The 18,129-nt window shown below is 53.9% G+C and overlaps 2 protein-coding genes across 3 annotated transcripts in view; one reads left to right on the top strand and one right to left on the bottom strand.

The window, feature by feature from the left end:
• The window catches only part of Ntn1 (netrin 1), a 192,875-nt gene extending 180,223 nt beyond the window's left edge, over positions 1-12,652 (top strand). For both annotated transcript variants that reach the window (XM_057775845.1, XM_057775844.1), the window contains exon 7: positions 8,769-12,652. In XM_057775845.1, coding sequence (XP_057631828.1) covers positions 8,769-9,097 — 329 coding nt within the window. In that variant the 3' untranslated portion in view covers positions 9,098-12,652. The remainder of the gene's footprint in view (positions 1-8,768) is intronic.
• A 4,980-nt stretch (positions 12,653-17,632) lies between these two features.
• Stx8 (syntaxin 8) overlaps positions 17,633-18,129 on the bottom strand; it is a 250,638-nt gene continuing 250,141 nt past the window's right edge. Inside the window, exon 8 of the mRNA XM_057773482.1 lies at positions 17,633-17,806. Within this exon, the coding sequence (XP_057629465.1) occupies positions 17,739-17,806 (68 nt within the window). The 3' untranslated portion in view covers positions 17,633-17,738. The remainder of the gene's footprint in view (positions 17,807-18,129) is intronic.

Below are 18,129 nucleotides of genomic sequence, written 5' to 3'. Positions count from 1 at the left end.
TGGTGGGCAGCTACATGGCAGTGAGTACCCAGCAGTGTGAAATTTACTCTTAGATGGAGAAATGCCTCTCACTGGGCTCTGTTGGGCGGTGGAGACTCTTCTATGTGCCCTTGGTTGGACCCATATAGCCTGAGTTAAGTGTGTTGAGATAGCTCTCCTGCACTTGGAAGATGTGGCTAGCCCAGGGAGAAGATGGACAGGAAAGAAGCTGCCTAGATACAGAGGAGGTGAGACCAGGGGAAGAGCTGGCTCGGAGGCTGCCTAATCCCTCTTGCTTGCTGACTGACACTCCGGCAGGGGGCCAATTAGGAAACACATTTCCTTCCCATCTAGGGCACTTGGATGTTCCAGAAGCTGCTAATTAGAACTTGGGTTTTGCCACCCCTACTGAGAGAAGAGCCCCTTTCTCCTCCAACCCCACCAAGTGAGGCTTGACCTGGGGCAGCAGGAGAACACTGATTCAGGTTCCACTAATCCAGAGTGGTAACCAGTGGACAGAAACCTATATAGCCCAAGGAGGCCTATGGGAAGAGACTGGCTGGGCAACCCAAGGTGTGCCAGACCAAGTGTGGGTGGGTAGATACTAGGCAAGGCAAGAAAAAAAGGGGATCAGGGAGCGCCTCATGACAGGGCCTCAGCAGGTTGTTGGCTCCCATCTAGAGAGACCCCCCTCCGCACCCCGGGTAGGGAAGATGGGTCAATCCTTTCCTGTCTGTAAGCTTCACCAGTCTGGGCTTCCGTTTCCTCAGATCAAGGAGATATGATATCAAAGTGCCAGCACCATGTCTAAGGGGGTTATTAGTAGCCAATGGAGAGCAGGTCATCCATCACCTGTCCCCACCTCTGCTGAGCACTTCAGTCCTCTGTTGCCCTCTAGGGGAATCCAGCTTACCTTACAGATGTTCAGAAGCCAGGGCCAAGACAAGTGTAGAACCCCTACCACCAAGACGGCTTTTATTCTTCACCCTTCTTTTGTGGGATGGTTTGTGAGTGTGCACGTGCTTCCCCTCCCCACCACGACTGTCATCCCCCCACCCCCCGCCAGCCCAGACATAGAGGGAGCAAATCTGCCTGGAGCAGTCCTACCCCGAGACTCCTTCACTTGGAGTCCCATTGCTCTAGAGGCCTCTACCCCTGAGGTCAAGGGCTGTGGCCCTCCACTTCATGGGTGTCTCCTTTCCCGAGTTTCCCTGCTTCTTGGGGAAAGGTTCCTCTGACGGTTGTCATGCCTTTAACTTTGTACAGTGTCCCCCACTGCATTGAGCTGCTTCTCGCAGACACCGCCCATCTGTGACGCACCACACGCATGCGGTGGTCCGGCCACAGGGACCTAGGGAGTCCAGGCACTTCAGCCCATTCCCACCCTCAATCAACATCTCCCCGCTGCACACATCCACAGAGAGCTCTTGGCCCTGTGCTGCGTACAGCACTCACAGATCTGCGTGGCTCACAGGTTGCCCTCAGCGAGTATACATTTGGAAGAGGCATACATTATGAGAGCCCCAGAAGAAGCCTGAGTGGGGCTGTCCAGGGCCTGGCTTGGCCTTATGAGGGAGGGAGTCTGAGTAGCCTGGACCCACCAAGCAGGAATCCCTAGTAGTGGGAGTCCATGCACAGAAGCTGGAAACCGGCTGGTGGGGTCTGAGAAGCAGGGGTGCTGGGTGTAAGCGGGTAGAGAGAGATCAGAATTGGCCTGCTGGGCTGCTCACATCTGTGTGCAGAAATCACTGTGACCCCACTGAAGGTGACGCCTGTCCCCCAGCAGCTGCCCAGGGAGCCTAAGTGTCCTCTTCCTTCTCCCTGGGATGCACATGGGCTCTTCTTGCGAAAGGTGAGATCATCTCCCTCTTGCCAATTCTTGGAAAAATGCTTCATTCCCAGAAATGTTTATTAGTCACCCCCTTGTTGAAAGACGTTTTGGCACCATCAGATGGAAAACTCAAGATGCTTTCACACAAGCCTCAAGGGTTCCACCTGACAGCCTGCGCGGGTGCTTTAGAGGACGCAGCTTGAAGGGAAGTGCTGTGGGCAGGCGTCTTGGCCCTGTGTGGCCTGAGCACCGAGGGAGAGCTCTGGTATATCTCACTATACATTTGTGCCTCGGGAGCTCTGGAGTCGGTGAGCATAGGGTGAGGATAGCGGACCCAGGGCTGGGCTCCACCATTGACCTTTGGGAACACCTGCTAGCCCCGCTTCACCCTTACCTGGTGTTCACCAGCCATGAGGAAGCGAGGAGTTCTTATTACTCTGGTTCACCAAGACCCAGCAAGGGAAAATAGCAAGCCCAGTATTGGGTGCTCTGGAATCCCCTGAGCAATCTTCTTCCCCACACTGGTGATTTAGCCTTCAGCAGCCTAGAAGAGACATAACCACCCTTAGAGGGCTCACAAATTCATATCCTAGTGGGACACTGAGTCTCAGCTCCACATCAGGCTTGGAGGGAAAGCCACAAGACATCTTGATGGGCAAGGAAGAAGGTGGTTCCCATAGCAGGGAGCCCCTGAGATGACAGCGTAGTGAGGGACCGCGGTGGTGGTGGATTCCTGGGGGTGAGCAGGGAAGGAGGCAGATGTGGAAGTGAGTGGATTAGGAGTGCTGGAATGGATCTGATGGTTTTGTGGTGACAGGACTGTCATGATGGAAGTTCTGCTTCAAACAACAGGGCCCGGTGCTAGCCCAGATCTTGTCTCTTGTCTTAGACTGGGAATAAGGGAGTGGGATCTCCTAGCTGTGGACATGGAGTTTTGCTATCTCATGAGTATTGGCTCTTAGTGACCCTGGGATCAAGTGTTTCTCAGCAGCCCCAGTCCCTTCAGAGAGCAGATACCTTAGCATCCATGCCATAGAGGTGAACTTACTGCACCTGCTCCAGCGACACTGGGGATGGACGCGGTATTAGAGTGCCCCAGGGCTGTCCTTCAAGGCAAGGCTCTGATGTGCACCAGAGGCTGCTGGTAGTAATTTCTGGGAAGAGCCATGTCACCCGGACATCCTCTGAGAGAATGGGGCGCAAACCAAACAGCATGTTCTTTCAGAGGCTTGCTGACCCTCCCTGGGGTCGCTGCCCCCGAGGATCCTCCTGTTTCTCCAGCCAGCTGTGATCCCCCCTTCCTGAAGAGTGCCAACCACATCTGGCTGCCAGATGTGGAGCTGGATCGGCATGAGTCAAGCTGAGGTTGTGGAATGTGGGTGACCACCAGGTTGGACAGGAAAGGCCAGGCAGCCCCAGTGACAGCAGAACAGCAAAGGTTCTGTGCCCACAAGAAAGTGCCCCCTGGGGAGCGAGGTGGGGGCTGGTAGAAGCAGGGTGACTCTGCAGTCCTTCCCAGCCTTGAGCCTGGCGTGATGCCACTGTTGCTGCAGCCAGTCCAGAAAGAAGAGATGGCTGCTCTGGGTGTGGGCAGCGCCAGGCCCTCATCTGCCTGTGTGCTGGTCTGTCTTGTTCTTTTTTGCTCCTTGTGGTCTCCTGTGTTTTCCTAGGAGGGAGACATGGCTCAGGGGGGCTCAGAGAAACCACAGAGGTTATCTGAGAAAGGGTGTCTTTCCTGATTTACAGAGGCTCAGAGCGGATGGTCTAGCCTGTGAGTCTAGTGAGCCAGAATGGAGCTGGGGTAGGCATCCCAGGGATCGCGTCTCTATTGCAATGACGCCCGCATGCCAGACTCTGGCATACCAGTCTCTGGTCCCGGGCTTTCTTTCCAGCAGTCTTCATAGACACACCAGTTTCTCCCTAGTTGTCTCGAAAGATGTCCCCAAGCAGCCTTCAAGGCTTTGAGAAGCATGGCCTGAGGTTCCCACACCTCCCAAGCTCTCACACTTAAACTGCCCTTGATGACAGAGCCCAGCCCTCTGCAGGGATCAGTGTGTAGCCCTGCTGGCTTTGTACTGTGCTTGCTGTAGTAGGGCCCAGGGCACTCTTTATTTCCCGGGATAAGCAAGTTTGGAGTGGTTTGGTTTTAAGGAACTTGAGGGTATTCAGAGTCAGGGCTAATGTCTTCCTCTAAGATGGTTCTCAGATGTCCTACTCTAGAAGATGGCCTCGCCCCTCTCAAGAATGGAGTAGCAGAAGGCAGCAGCCAGGATTCGAAGGCTGTGCGGCTGGGCCGGGCTGAACTGCTACAGCGTATCTTATGATGTGTGTCAGCCCGGGTCTGCATCTCCACAGGTGCCACCCTCTACACAGAAGCCCTCGGTGCAGGGCTTGACCCTGGCCTGCGTGTGGGTGGACAAGGCTGCATTTCATGGAAGCAGCGGAGGCTCGGTGACATGCTCTTTCCACCTGGAGATTTACAGGGCTTTTGATTTTAATGGTTTCTGCGGGATCAGTGTCCTCCCCCATCCTTCCTGGCTGCTTTCTCTGAGGCAGGCGGGTGTCAACCCTTCCTTAGCTGGACCGGCCCAAAAGGAAAGCATAGGTGGGTAGGGAGGTGAGGGGAAGCGAGGGGCAGCTTAGGAGGGACAGCTGTGGGTGGCCCCCAGAGCCCACTCTGAGCAGCCTATAAATCCTGGAAAGCTCTGAAAGGCAAGAAGCTTCCCCCACAGAAGTGCTGGAGAGAGGGGCATGGCCAAGGGGGAACAGTTGCTCCCCGATGAGTCTCTGTTCTCCTGTAGGGACTGGCCTTTAGAGTCCTTATCCCCTAGCCACATCTGGACTCGGCCGGGGGACTGAACAGGTGCTCCTGCTAGCTGGAAATGTAGCTAGAATTCAGCTTTGGCTTACCCCGCCCTGTGGCTGAGAAACATGCTAGCATGGAAATCCATCCCGTGCCCCAGCACACTGCCGAGAGGGACTGCCTGCCTCCCCTAGCTACAAGGTGCTGAGCTCAGGGCTGCACATTGGGGAAGAGTGCTCAGCTTCCTGTCTGAGTTTTAGGTAGCCCCTACCCCTGGTTAGACTTTCTTTAAGGATCTTCTCCATCCCATAGCTGGTTCCTCCCCAAGGAGCTCAGCTGGGGTTGCAGACAGCCTGGAGGGCTCTTCCAGCCCTGGCTTAACCTGGACCAAGCACTTTGAGGCACAGAAGTTGGGGAACACTAGCTCATACCAGCTGCTGTCAGTGGACAGGATTCAGGGAGGGAGGGTAGGTTTGTGGTGTGGCATCCCTTCTATACAGCAGGGCCCGGGGGACAGGCCAGTGCTTGCCCCATGGGCCCTCCTGCCTCTGCCCCACTCTGACTCATGCTGAGGTCTTCTTCCGTTCTACTAACAGCAACTTGTAACTTAAGGGCTCCCAGTGTGCTCCCCATGTTCATGGTCACCTTGCTATGAATCATCTCCCTCCTTTCTGAATGGAGGAGACTTCATTTGAACCCCATGTCTCAAGCCTTGTACAGGATAATATCAGACTATTTACCTCACAATAGGAGTTTAGCAGTCAGGCTAATGGGGGCAAGTTTCGTGTGTGGCCAATTGCAGCGCGCTAACAGAGTACAGCTGCCCTCGGTGACAAAAAAGAATTCTAAGATCAAGGTACCAGCAGAGCCAGTACCTGGCAAGGGTTGTTCTCTGCTTCCAAAATGCCACCTTGTTGCTGTGGCATCACATGATGGAGGGGCAAGGGCTCACTTAAGGTATTCAGAATCCTGTGTGGCTCCAAGACCGGCAGAGCAGCTGATGAACTGTGCTCAGTCACCTGGCCACGTGGTATCTATCACATACACACATCTAGGGGTAGTCGAGAGCCTTTGGTCATTCCTGATTAAGCCAGCAGCCGGTCAGAGGTGACAGCAGCCCTGGTGTGTGCCACGCGGCTGCCAGAGCACCGCTCCCTAAGCGCACAGAGCAGGTCTGTTTGAGGTCGCTGTTGCAATGTGTATTCTGAATCTTTTCAACGGTATGTGCACTGCAGGGACTTGGCCCATGCGCTGCGTGTGCAGCTCATACTTGGTGGGCTTTGTAATGTTCAGAGGCGTTGCCAAGGGCAGCGGAAATGTGGATTTTTTCCAGCATAATCACGTGAATCCTCCTGCCACCCTCCCCTGCCACGGGCCTATGCCGTCTCAGCCTGCAGCTAGGAAGGTCCCCACCACAGAAGGCTCACAAATGCCATTTCTTCAACCTCTTAATTCTTGAACATAGCAGTGTCTGGTGGGGACCTTCAGGGCTCAGATAGATAGGTTCTTTTGAGGTCTGTGATAGTTGTTTCTAAGGAGCGGAGGCAGGGGCTACCTGCCTTTCCACAATAATTCACTGGGAGAGAGAGGTCTGAGGTAAGGGTGAGTCCTGAGGCTGCTAGCGATGCCCACTGTCAGAGCCATGCTGTTGCACAGTTCCCAGTGAGAAGGAAAGTGTCCTGGGGAGTCAGGGGACCCAGTCCGAGGCTGGACCTGGTCCAGCCAGCTCTCATCTTGGGCACTTTTTTGTAAAACTAAGACCCGTTCAAGCCTGTTCATCAGGCTGAGGCCAAGACCCCACCCCCACCCCGCCGTACCCTAATCTCTTGCGGGCGCCTGATACACTGGAATGGGGTCACCCTCGTGACCTCATCCTAATCGTCTCTGGAAAGCCCTTGTCTCTAGATCCAGTCATTCTCTGAAGTGAAGGATGTGAAAACTCCAACAGAGGGACCTGGGGCATCAGTGCTGAGTCTGGGATTAGTCTCCATCTCCAAGGACCCAATCAGGGGGCCTCCACACATCCAGCCCATGTCTGACGGAACAACACTTACTGGTGGAGCCACACAGGGAAACCGCTGTGTCCTGAGAGAGGCTCATTCTGTATTCAGCTCAATCCCGGGAAAGGAAACCAGGGCTCGGGCGGTAACTCTCCGATCACTTAGCTGAGGGGGCACTCAGTTGCCACGGTGACCTCTGTCTGTAGAGTCACTTCTCTAGGTTGGAGGGCTTCTCCACCCCCACCCTCAGAGTTCACACTGAGTGTTGAGTCCCTTGGTGACAAAAACATGGAAACGGTTGCCATGGCAGCCATTCTTTGGAGCCCTCAGACTGAAGTGCAAAGTTCAGGATGCCTAGGAACAGCTGAAATGATGAAAATATGGGAAAATCCGCTACTTCCCTCACCCAGGAGGGTGAGTTGGAGCATCCGGTGCTCCCCTGCCCTAGGACCTTGACCAGGCAGCATGGACACAGGAAGGGAGCAGGGAAGCCCCCAAAGACCTTGATGGGGAATCACCTGGAGCAACAGGGACCAAGGTGGGAGGTGACAAGCTGGGCTTCTCTGGGGCCATGAAGCCACTGCTGCTCTTTCTCAAGAGGGCTCAGTACATTCAGTGGTAAGGTGCTCTTCATTGTGGTCCAAAGAGTAACGCTTTTCTGCCTTGTGGGATGACGAGTACAGGGTGTGACATGTGGGGTCAGCACAGGCCCTGGCTCTGGGTTGGAAAAGATGGTTGCTTCCCTTGAATGAGGCTGAGCATAGTCGAGACCTTCTCTAGGAATCTCCTGGACTATAGAGGGAGAATGGCAATTCCCAAGTTTCTGCAGCCAGCAATGTTTGGGAAGCCAAGGCGTACACAACATCACTTAAAGGCTCCCAAAAGCCCTGCACCAAGGAAATTCTTGAATGGAACCTGGTGCTGCACTTATTTCAACGAAGGTCCTCCATCTCTTTTGTATGTATACACACGTGTTTGTGTGTGCTTGGGTATACGTACATGTGAGCAGACCAGAGTCGAGTTTGCGTGTCTTCCTTCTTTGTGCTCCACCTTTTGTACTGAGACAGTCTCTCTCTCTGAACCTGGACCATGACAGGCCCCAAGGACCCCCTGCCTTCAGCCCCCTGCCGTGGCACTGTGATTGTAGGTATGCACGCTGTGCCTGTGAGTTCTGAACTCATGTCCCTGTCCCCAGTGTTTGTTTGAGAAATGGTTCACTGACTGAGCTCCCTCCCAGCCTCCTCCTCGTAAACATCCCCTTCTCCTTTAGAATGCATCATGCTGTCTTCAGTAGCGGCATTTATCCTCAGAGTCTTATGGACCAATAGCATCAGCAATCCTGGGGAGAGCAAGTGAAATGGGGGTGCTCTGAGCTTCACCCAGTTCTGTTGAATCAGAAGCCTGGGGGTGGAGCCAGCAGTATTTTCAAAAGCTCTCCAGGGGAGTCTGGCACACTCTGATTTGAGAACCCTGTAGAAGGGTAAATACTAGCTGAAGAATTGGGGTGTGTGCAGGGGGGGGGTAGGGCTGAACCTGAGAGGTTCCAGGGGAGCTGAAGCCTGGTGGGAAGGGTTTGAGGACTCTGGCTACCTGGCAAGTTCTTTCGCTACTGGTTATGGAGAGCCCGTGATGGGCTCTTCCAATTGTGTTGAAGTTAGGAGTGTGTTGTGGGTGCATCTTAAAGCTTGGGGTGAAGTGGTAGGAGCATTTGGGGGTATAGGCATGTGAGGTGGTCCTCTTTTCCAGACTGTGAGGGGTCAGCATTGCTATCATTGAGGCCATCTGTCCTGGGAGAGGCAGGTAGATCTTACCCAGGGAGCTAGGGGTATCTAGCCCCGCTCCCCAGAGTCTCCTTTGTGAACCTCAACATCTCACAAGATAGGACTTGTCCCAAGAGGCAATATTAGGTGGCACCTTCAACAAAGGCAGGAACAACACTTCTTGGAGTAGTGGCAGCTGGGGTTCTGGGATCACCTTTGCTGCAGCTCAGCTACTGCCAGCTGCGGAGCCAGCCCCCTGCAGTCACTTTCCGGTCCCACTCTTTCCTCCAGGTTCTAATAAGGCGTGGTGCAGATAGGGCCCATCCCATCCCAGGATCTGGGCACCTGGCTGCACTTCCCAACCATGGCCCACACCCGTGCTTACTTCCTTGTAGCTGTCCAGATCCACATCCTGAAGGCTGACAAAGCAGGGGACTGGTGGAAGTTCACGGTGAACATCATCTCCGTGTACAAGCAGGGAACAAGTCGCATTCGCCGTGGTGACCAGAGCTTGTGGATCCGCTCACGAGACATCGCCTGCAAGTGTCCCAAAATCAAGCCCCTCAAGAAGTACCTGCTGCTGGGCAATGCTGAGGACTCACCCGACCAGAGTGGCATCGTGGCAGACAAGAGCAGCCTGGTGATCCAGTGGCGGGACACGTGGGCACGGCGGCTGCGCAAGTTCCAGCAGCGGGAGAAGAAGGGCAAGTGCAAGAAGGCCTAGCGCGGAGGTGGCGCGGGCACCAGGAGGGCGGGCAGGGTGCTGGCAGGGGCTAGCAGCCTTGGACTTGGCCCGCCATGGTTTTCCTGGGAGGGGGGAGGGTGGGGGCAGGGCAAAGTCTGCATGGGGCGGGGCCCTCAGTGGCTCCGCCCCAGCCCCCACTCTCACACCCCTGGCTGTGCCCTTGTGTGCATGGCAGAAAGTACCCTGTGTTGACAGGCCAGGCCCTGGAGAAATGAGGACAAGACATAGCTACCTCATGGTGCGCCTTCCAGAACAGAGATGCGCTTCCCTAGGGCTAGGTGGGGGTCGCTGTGGAGGGGCTGGGGGCACCCAGCCCTGGGTCCCGAGAGGCGGGCACAGAATGGCACAGTGGACCACAGTCACTGTGTTTGTTATTGAAGTCGGGATGTGAGAACTGTGAATTTTTGGGCCTGCAGCCTGGGCAAGGGGCAACCAGTCACCATCAGACACTAGTCATGCCCCCTCTTCATCACCTGCTGTCTAGGAATTCCCACAGGACTCCAGACTCTGACAACAGGTCCCTATGTCAAAGGGCCAGATGGCACTGGGATCAGCCAGTTTTGGGTCTCCACTGCCACCTGCTGGGCTGGTCTCCTGGGTGGAGTTCACCATCTGTAGGGAGGGGAGGCCCCTCCTGGGACCTGCCCTACCCCAGTGGGGCTGACCCAGACTTCTGGCCCATCAGAGGGCCTAGGGCCTAAGGAAACCCCTGAAGCCCAAGCCGGGTGGTCATTGCCTTTGCTGGAGCTGCCTGTGGGAGGAGGCACTGCAAACCAAAACCTCCCAGAGAGTTTCCTTTCTGGAAACTTGGAAACAGCCCCTTTTATGACATTTTCCAGGGGAGGGGGAGGGGGTACCGGCGGGGTTTAGGGCAATGACACTATTTGTGTAATGACATCAGCTCCCACAAGGCCTCACAGCAATGTCAACAGCTGGAAAGGGCCTGGTCAGGCCTGGAATGCCAGCGGCTGTAGAGGCCATTTGGGCCAGACTTGGGGGAAGGGGCTTGCTTAAGTCAGCACAGGGTTGCTGCTCAGCAGGGTGCCTGGGTGTCCAAGCTGCAGGTAGGCAAGGCCAGGTCAGGTTGCAAGGGTCCAAGGGAGCTGTGACCGCTTACTGTTGCTGCCCTCACTGCTGGCCCCCAAAGGGAAAGAACAGGCTACTAGGTTAAGTCCACCGGAGCCCACAGCTGTCTTGGTCTAGCCTGGGCAATCTCATCCATTCCTTTCTGGCTGCCTTCTGTGTGGCAGTCCCCAGGTCTTCCGTGTGCCTCGCCCTCTTTGCTCTCAGAGGCTTCCTGTCCTCACGCAGGCAGCCCCAAGCTTCTCTGGTTTCTTCACCGTTCCCTTTGCCTGCTTCCCTGCACTCGGGCCTCCAGCCTCACGCCCCGCACACTGGATGAGAGGCCTGGCTTCCCTCTCAGTCAGGAAATTGGGTTCATTTCCCCTGCCCATTTTGGCTGCCCCCAAAGGCCAGGAATGAAGCTCGGCCCCTTAGTGACATGATTCTCTCTGCATCTCCCCATTCTGCCCACGTCACCACTGCCATTTACTGAGCACCCACTTGGTGCCAGGCACTTTATGCAGATGCTCCTGGCCTGTCCTCATCCCAAATCCACGAGACAGGGATTCCTGTCCTCATTTTCACCAGTAGAGAAAGGTGTATACGTGCCCAAGGTCACACCAGCTTTGGTACTCAGACCCTGGCCTTACCATAGTTACACACCAGCTCTGTTAGCCCACTGGGCACAGTGGGTGGGGGTAGCACGGAGACAGGCAGCTTGTCTCTAGAGAACACTGAGGATGTGAGCCTGGAGAGGTCTGAGACAGACACAGTACCACCTTTTGAGGAGACTTCGAGAATGGCGGGGTACAAAGAGTGGTTTCCCTAGAGGATAGCCTCAGGAAGTCCCAGGGCTCAGGACAGGTGTTGGCCATCAGAGAGGGCATATGGAGGTGACTCGGCTGCTCCAAGTGTGGGAAGGAAGGCTATAAGGGTTCAGAGAGGCTGGCGGGGTGTACACAGACCAGGCCTGCCCTGGGAAGGGTCCTGGGGCTTCTCTGGTCCAAGCCTGAGGTTGGTAGCTAGGGCCACTATCCAGGCTCAGACAGCCAGTGTGGTTTGTTGGGTGCCATCTGCAGCGCAAACAATAGCACACTGCACAGCAGGTGTCCTGTTTCTGTATCAGCATAGCTTCTGCCCTGACCAGCTTCAAACTATGAGCCTTGAGTCCTAGTCTTGCCTTGGTGTCCACTGAAGCCCCTTAACTAGTGCTGGGGGCCAGCTGAGCAACAAGACATCTTGCTGGACATCCACCAAGGCATCCTGCCCTGCCCCCGACTGCCTGGCTATTGGGGGATTATGTTGAATGGTCAGATGAACCCGGTTATGGATGAGGTCAATGCTGCCATCTCTGTAACTAGCCAGAATCCAGTCCACCTCTGCCTGAGAGCCAGCCTTGGGGAAGCAAGTGTCTTCCACCCACCCTTGACCCGACCCTAGGGAGGAGATGGGAAGGGGAAAGGAGACACCCTATTGTACAGTTAGGAAGGGATGCAGAAATGGAAGTAGGTCTTTGCGTTTGAGAGTGTATTAACAGAGTTGTGATACGTAGGTCTTTGAAGAAAGCCGTACCAGGTCAGTCACTTACCGGTCGAGATTCCCCAGCTGTCCTTCCACTCTCGAGCTGGGTGGTCTGGTGCCCCTGTCACCAGAATGCCTCATTTGCGGACACACAGTCACACAGTGGTGTGGGGTAAAGGAAATGGCCTACTCCTGCACACCCCTGGGAGCCGTGACATCTGGATCAGACCTTTTGTCCTGGAAAGCGGGCAGGACCATGGGGCTCCTTCAGATGGGAGGGTCAGATGCCTGAGGCAAAGCCCAGGGAGGCTGGAGTGGCCTGAGGGCCTTAGGAACTTTCTAGAACTCTGCTTCGGAAGTTCTATACAGGCAATGAGTACAGGCTGTCTTAGAGTTGCCCTGAGCTGGAACAAGACCTTTTGGGACTGACTTGGAAAATGGTTCCTTTAGGGTCTCAACACTTCAAGGACTCCATCCAAGAAGCCTAGAGAGTGGGCAAATTAGGCTCACTGATGGGCCATGGTTCACAGACAGGCATTCTTGTGGACCAGAGCCATGCCATACCCCAGGGGTATCAAAATTGTCTTTGTGGGGCCTTGCCCCTGCCTAAAACTAAGCCAGCCTCACCCCGTCAGTGGCCATCCTCCCCTTTCCTGCTCTGGATACCCTGGCCTCCCTCTGTGTTACCGATTCTGCTCACTCAGAATTGTAAATGTTTAGTTGTGACCATGACATATTGTTTGGGTCAGTGTTTCTTTCCAATGCATACTAATATATTATGGTTATTATATATGAATATATTTAATGACATGGAGAAAGTTGTGGATTTTCTTTTTTTTAAGGGTTTTTTTGTTGTTGTTAGAGTTGTAATGGACCCAGATGAACTTGTAACATGGGCCCTACATGATAGAACTAAATTCAGATATCATTAAATAAACTCTTGTATACTGTTCTGTGTCCCCGTCTTTCTTGGTGGCCTAGTCTATGGTGGTGGCATAGGGGAGGTAGAAGGGTGGAGACTTCCAGCAACTTAAGGAGTATGGCGTCTTGCCCTAGAACACCCCAGCAAGACAAAATCGTGTGTGTGTTTTAAACAAAGAGCCCTAACTACCCAAAAAAGGCAGGAAAAGGATAGCCTTGCTTAGTAAGTCCTGGGGGCTTGCTGGCTCTGGCTGCTGTTCTAAGCTAACAGACTCCCAACTGGGGCAGTCTGTATTGCAATTCCTAAGTCACCACTGAGGCGGACTGTTCCCATTCTCCGGAACTCCCAGACATGGGGATAGGGAAAAAGGGGTTTCTCCTGACTTGCCCTACCCTCACCAGTAGCATGGGAGGGGGCAGCCTCTGACCTCCCCACTAGATTCAGCACCTGTAAGCCCTTCTAGATTTTATACTACCTCTTTCTTCTGTTCAAGATGAAGTAGAGATGAGGAAATCCAGGAGGCTGATGAAACTGAAGAGATCACTGAAGATTTTTTTCCCCAGCCTGTTGCTGGGGCTTAGTGCCGAGTGGGTTCTGGGTCTGTGCCAGCGCCACACAGCCACCAGGAGCTGAGCTCAGTGGTTTTTGGAAAGGCTATGTTTAAACTTCCAAATGGTTGTGATTTCTTTACTGAACAACAAGCCAGCCCCTGGGAGGATGTGTTGCCATGACCCTTGGACCTGACCCTTCTACACCCAGTGATTTTGAAGACAAGACTCACCTGCTGGTCTGGCCCAACCCCTCAGCAATGTGGATTTCTGGGTGCCTTTGCTTTGAGGGCATGGCAGCCTTCACCTCCGCTGAGTTAGCTCTGAGGTAGGGTTCCAGGGCAGGCAGGGACACACATGGTGTCCCAGTCCATCCCAGAAGTGGATCTTTCTTGAATGCCAATGCCTGGCTGTGGTAGTCTGGAACAGAAAGCAATTCCTGGTTGGCTGGCCAGGCTGAGGAAGAGCAAGCCTTATCCGCAGCGCCAGGCTTCAGGGCCGGGGCTAAGAGTTCTGTGACCACTTGGCAGTTTGGTCATGTTAAGCCAAGAGTTCAGTTCTCAAGGATTTTTTATGATACAGCTTTTTTCTCTCCACAAAGCTGTCTGTGTCTGATGTGTTCTGGCCCCCTCACAGCTGGACTCTCAGCTGGCAGGAACACACTGCTGAGCAGAGGCATGAAAATGGACTGAAAAGTTCACTTACCTGCTAGGGCCTTCACTTGGCTGGGGAGACGAGGTGCTGATATCTGTCCAGTGCTGAGAAAACAGAATACAAGCAGGGTCTCTGCTAAGCACTGGGCCAAGGAGGTGGGAAAAGTGGAGGGAGGTGGGAGGAAGCCCCTAAGGAAGCTGAACAGACTTCATCAGGACCTGGGGGCTGGTTCAGTATGAAGACCAGAGGCCTACCAGGGAGGGCTCGGACATTGATAAGGCTCACCCACCCCATCTTTGCATCTCCCAGGGACAGGGCCTTGTAATGGGGATGCCCACCAAGAGTAGACACACCCTGTGGTCCCAGACTAAATGAAGACATGTAAGAACTCCGCCAAGAAAAACGGGAGTGCAAGAACAGCAGCCAGTGAGAAATACCGACCGCAGATGGCCTAACTCATTGCTTTATCGACTCGGAGGCTTGCCAGGACAGCAAGGCATTCTGGAAGGAGGTCAGAGCCTTTAGTTGCTGGCACGTAGCTGGGAGGAAGCCTGAGTAGCCCTCTGGTACAGTGAGAGGACGAATGAGTTTAATCTTTCTTTAAAGTGAAAGGTGGGGGGTATCTGCTACACTTCAGCATGGTCCACACAAAAGCTGCTCATATAACCACCTGGGGGAACAGGGCACACAGCTATTTGGCTGGCTGCTGGCACTTCTGACAAGCAGGACACAGCGCTTCTGAAGCTGAGGACCAGCTGGGAATTCTGCAAAAGCCCCGTGGTAGGAAAGCCCCAAGGATCTACACTCAAGGAGAAGGTGCATAACCCTAGCAGGCTTGCTGGCAGCAGGCTAAAAGGATACAGGGGTTTCCATGTCAGTTCTGGGAAAGCCTGGTGGATGCTGTGTCTAGGCCCAGAAATTGCAGACCTGGTGAGGTGGTTATCTTGGGGCTAATGACAGCTAAGGTTCAGCACAGTTATTAATAATCATAAAGTTTAAATGCAACAAAAGTACTCGTTGTGCCCAGGTATCTGGATTTCTTTATATGGTCTCCAGACTTAAAATGCATATAATTAATAATCGGTTAAGTTAAACAATTCATATGCTGTTATTTTAATAAGGTTTACTTGCATTGACAGAGCCCCCCCCCCCAGGAGAGGGTGCTCCGGCTGCCTTGCTACTCCTCGTTCTGTGAGTGCTGCAAGACTTTAGTCTATAGCGCTTGGCCTGAAGGTCTGACGCTTCTAAGCTGGGGACCAGGTCTTGCAAAACATACCGGCACATACCACTCTCCAGGAGCCATCTTACCTGGGTTTCGAGGCAGCAGATTCCCTGGCACACCCCACCCAGCTGGGTATGCCTGGCTACTGCTGGTAGGATCAAGTGAAATAACCTCCCAGGCAGCTTCCCCTCTACTGTCCCCTGCCCATGGGTGCACAGAAGTGAAGCAACTTGTCTGGGGTCACACTGCTAGCAATGCCCATTCAGTCAGAAGAACAGAAGCGACTGTGTGCAGGCCTGGGCCAGTGTCTTCCTGAAAAAAAGGGCTTTCAGTGTGGCTGAGCCAGGCCTCCATGGCTCTGGTTCAAAGTGCCCCACGAGTTGCCGGGGCTTCGTGCTGAGCAAGTCAAGAGGAGGTGAGAAAGCCAAACAGACTGTCAATGCTGCCTCTTCGGAGCCCCAAAGTGGGGGGCTCCAAGGAGACACTGTTTGTACAGATTTGGGGTTTCCCACAAGACTGGATGATAGAGCTCTACGGATTCTTACTCTTCCATTGGATGGTCCATTAGCAACCAGCCTGCCCTGACAAATGTGTCCCAGGGCACACTGCATCCGGAAGCGTGGGCCTGCAGTCCAGCGCAGCCCCTTTCTTCCCAATCCCATGCCCCTGACACAAGCCCACTCTTCCTTCCCTCTAGTCTGTTCATCGCGGTACGCTTCATGCCCTCTCAGCCATTTGCCACCTCCTGGCATACCGTGGCCCTGTCATCTTGCTGAGTCTGCTCCTAGGGCCTTCACACTTTCAGAAACTCAAGCATCACTGGCCAGTCAGCAGACGACTTCGCCCCTGCCTGGCTTATATTCCAGTCTGTGCACAGTGGAAAGCAGTCCTCGGGTCCCTGAGCTGTTGGCCACCGGGGCTTAGAGTGTGTTTGTTGTGCTTGAGTGCGCACCCAGTCCTCACAGCAGCCCTGTGGGGCACGGTGGGGCAGGGCACGGCTGTCCCCTTTTTCTAGGTGAGGCCACTGGCACAGAAAGGGAACTGCCCATGCCACAGAGCCGGTAAATAGTGCGGCCATCCTTGGGCTGCTTGCAGTATGTTCCTTACTCTGTTTTCCATAACTTCCTGTTCGCTGCTGGTGCAACAGGGCCCAGTAAGTAGGTCAGCCGAGCTGGGAGCTCAGGCAGTGGGGTCTTGAGGTGACCATTCCACTGCTGGCCTGAATCTCCCAGAGACCCTCTGCCACAGGTGTCCAACCTGCCTGCAGAATGCAGTGAGTCCGAGTCAAGCAGATGTCCAGACTTCTGGAGCCCAGGCCTCCCAGAACATCTGGCTTCCTTGGTCTCAGGGTCCCAGGAAAGGGCCTGCTCTAGGTGACACTGAGGCTTTCTTCCTGGTGTCTGACTTTGTTCAGAGAAGACTTTGCCAATGAAAGTCACAAGACTCCTCCACCCAGAGTCCCCTACTCACAAGACTCCTCCACCCAGAGTCCCCTACCACAGCCCGGCTCCTCCTCACTGAAGCCAATGCCATGGCAAGCGCTATGGCATTAGTCTTAACCCTTCCTCCTTTTACCACTATAAATGAAGGCTAGCTGCCTATCTTGCTTTCCATACAGAGAGGAGAGACAGCATGCTGCCTGGGTCTCTGCACCCTTCTGATCAGAACCCAACTACCTGCGGGCCTGGTATATTTTTCAGTCAATTCTACTTTTGGCTCACTCTCTGACATACGTGTATACATGCCCTCATTCTGGACTTGCATGGCTGTCACAGCCAGTGGAGAAGCTGATAAAGGCAGCCCCCTACTGCTTTTAACCACGCTTCCATCTGACTGCTCCCTAGTCCAGTTTCGAAGGGTTTTTGGCTACTTAGAAAGGTGTCAAATTTGGCTTTTGTTGTTATTTTTTGAGACAGTCTCTTTCTGTCTGTCTGTCTGTCTGTCTGTCTGTCTCTTTCTCTCTGAAGCCTGGATTGGCCTCAAACTCAGGGAGCCATCTGCCTCTGACTCTTGAGTGCTGAGATTAAAGGTGTGTGCCACCACACCCAGATTTTGTTATAGGAAGGCATCGACATTGAAGGATGAGTTTATCATTGTTGCAAAATGGAAAAGGGTTCATGTCCAGATATGAAGAAGGTCCAGAAAGTCTTCAGAGCACAGCTAGCGCTGCCAGGAGTCTGAGCTTTGTGGGCAATTAAACATGGCAGGCGGACAGAGTGGCTGTTCTGTACTTGACATGGCCACGTGGCTATACCTTCTGCGTGCCTCTTGTCTCACTTCTGCTCTGCTATCTGGACACCCAGGCACACGGTCACCCACTTATTTCCACATGGGCTCATGACTTCCCCTATGCAACCAGCCTCCAAAGTTACACACTACATATAACATGATATCCCTCAGGATGCCCAGCACACAGAGGGTGACTGGCATCCACTGGCAGCTGTGGGTGGTGACCACTTGAGGGACTTCTGGCTAGCAACAAATCACTGAAAGAAGAGAAAGGAGACAACTGGGCCAGTGGCTCTAGAAAAGTCTCCAGAGCTGTTCATCTCTGCTCCTCTACTGAAGCGACGGACACCAAGAGCCTGGAGCGGTGGAAAATTTATTGAGAGCAGGTGTTGTATACCAAAAGGGTGCTGGGCTTTCATTCATCATTGGCGGGTGTCACAGCAGGTGGTCCCTTTATTGCTATCAGTTGGTTGGCCACACTGCAACGACCACAATAGCCACGAGCAGCAATAAAATCACCATTATCATCCCTGCAAAAGAGAAGCAGAACATGCCTCTTTTAATGAGCCACACCAGAAAAAAGCGTCACACTCTTGAAGTACCTGGAGAGGGCAGTGGGCATAGCTGTGGCTTTCTAGGTCACTGGACACAGCAGGCAGGGCTCCAGGAGACCTATAAACAGCCACTGCCCCCTTGAGAGCTGTGTCAGTGGTTCTGGTTGCAAGACAGAATCCTGGGAGGGCCAGGATCAGGCCTCAGCATTTGGATCTCCTGTGCACACCAAGCTCCTAGCTCCAGCTTTTGAATCCCTCTTAGGTCACAAGCATGGTGGCTGTAGATGAAGGTCATCTTT

The sequence above is a fragment of the Chionomys nivalis genome, chromosome 7 (assembly GCF_950005125.1).
Source record: "Chionomys nivalis chromosome 7, mChiNiv1.1, whole genome shotgun sequence".
Classification (NCBI taxonomy): Eukaryota; Metazoa; Chordata; class Mammalia; order Rodentia; family Cricetidae; genus Chionomys; species Chionomys nivalis.
Note: the sequence above shows the minus strand (reverse complement) of the source record. Positions and strands in the feature narration are given on the sequence as shown.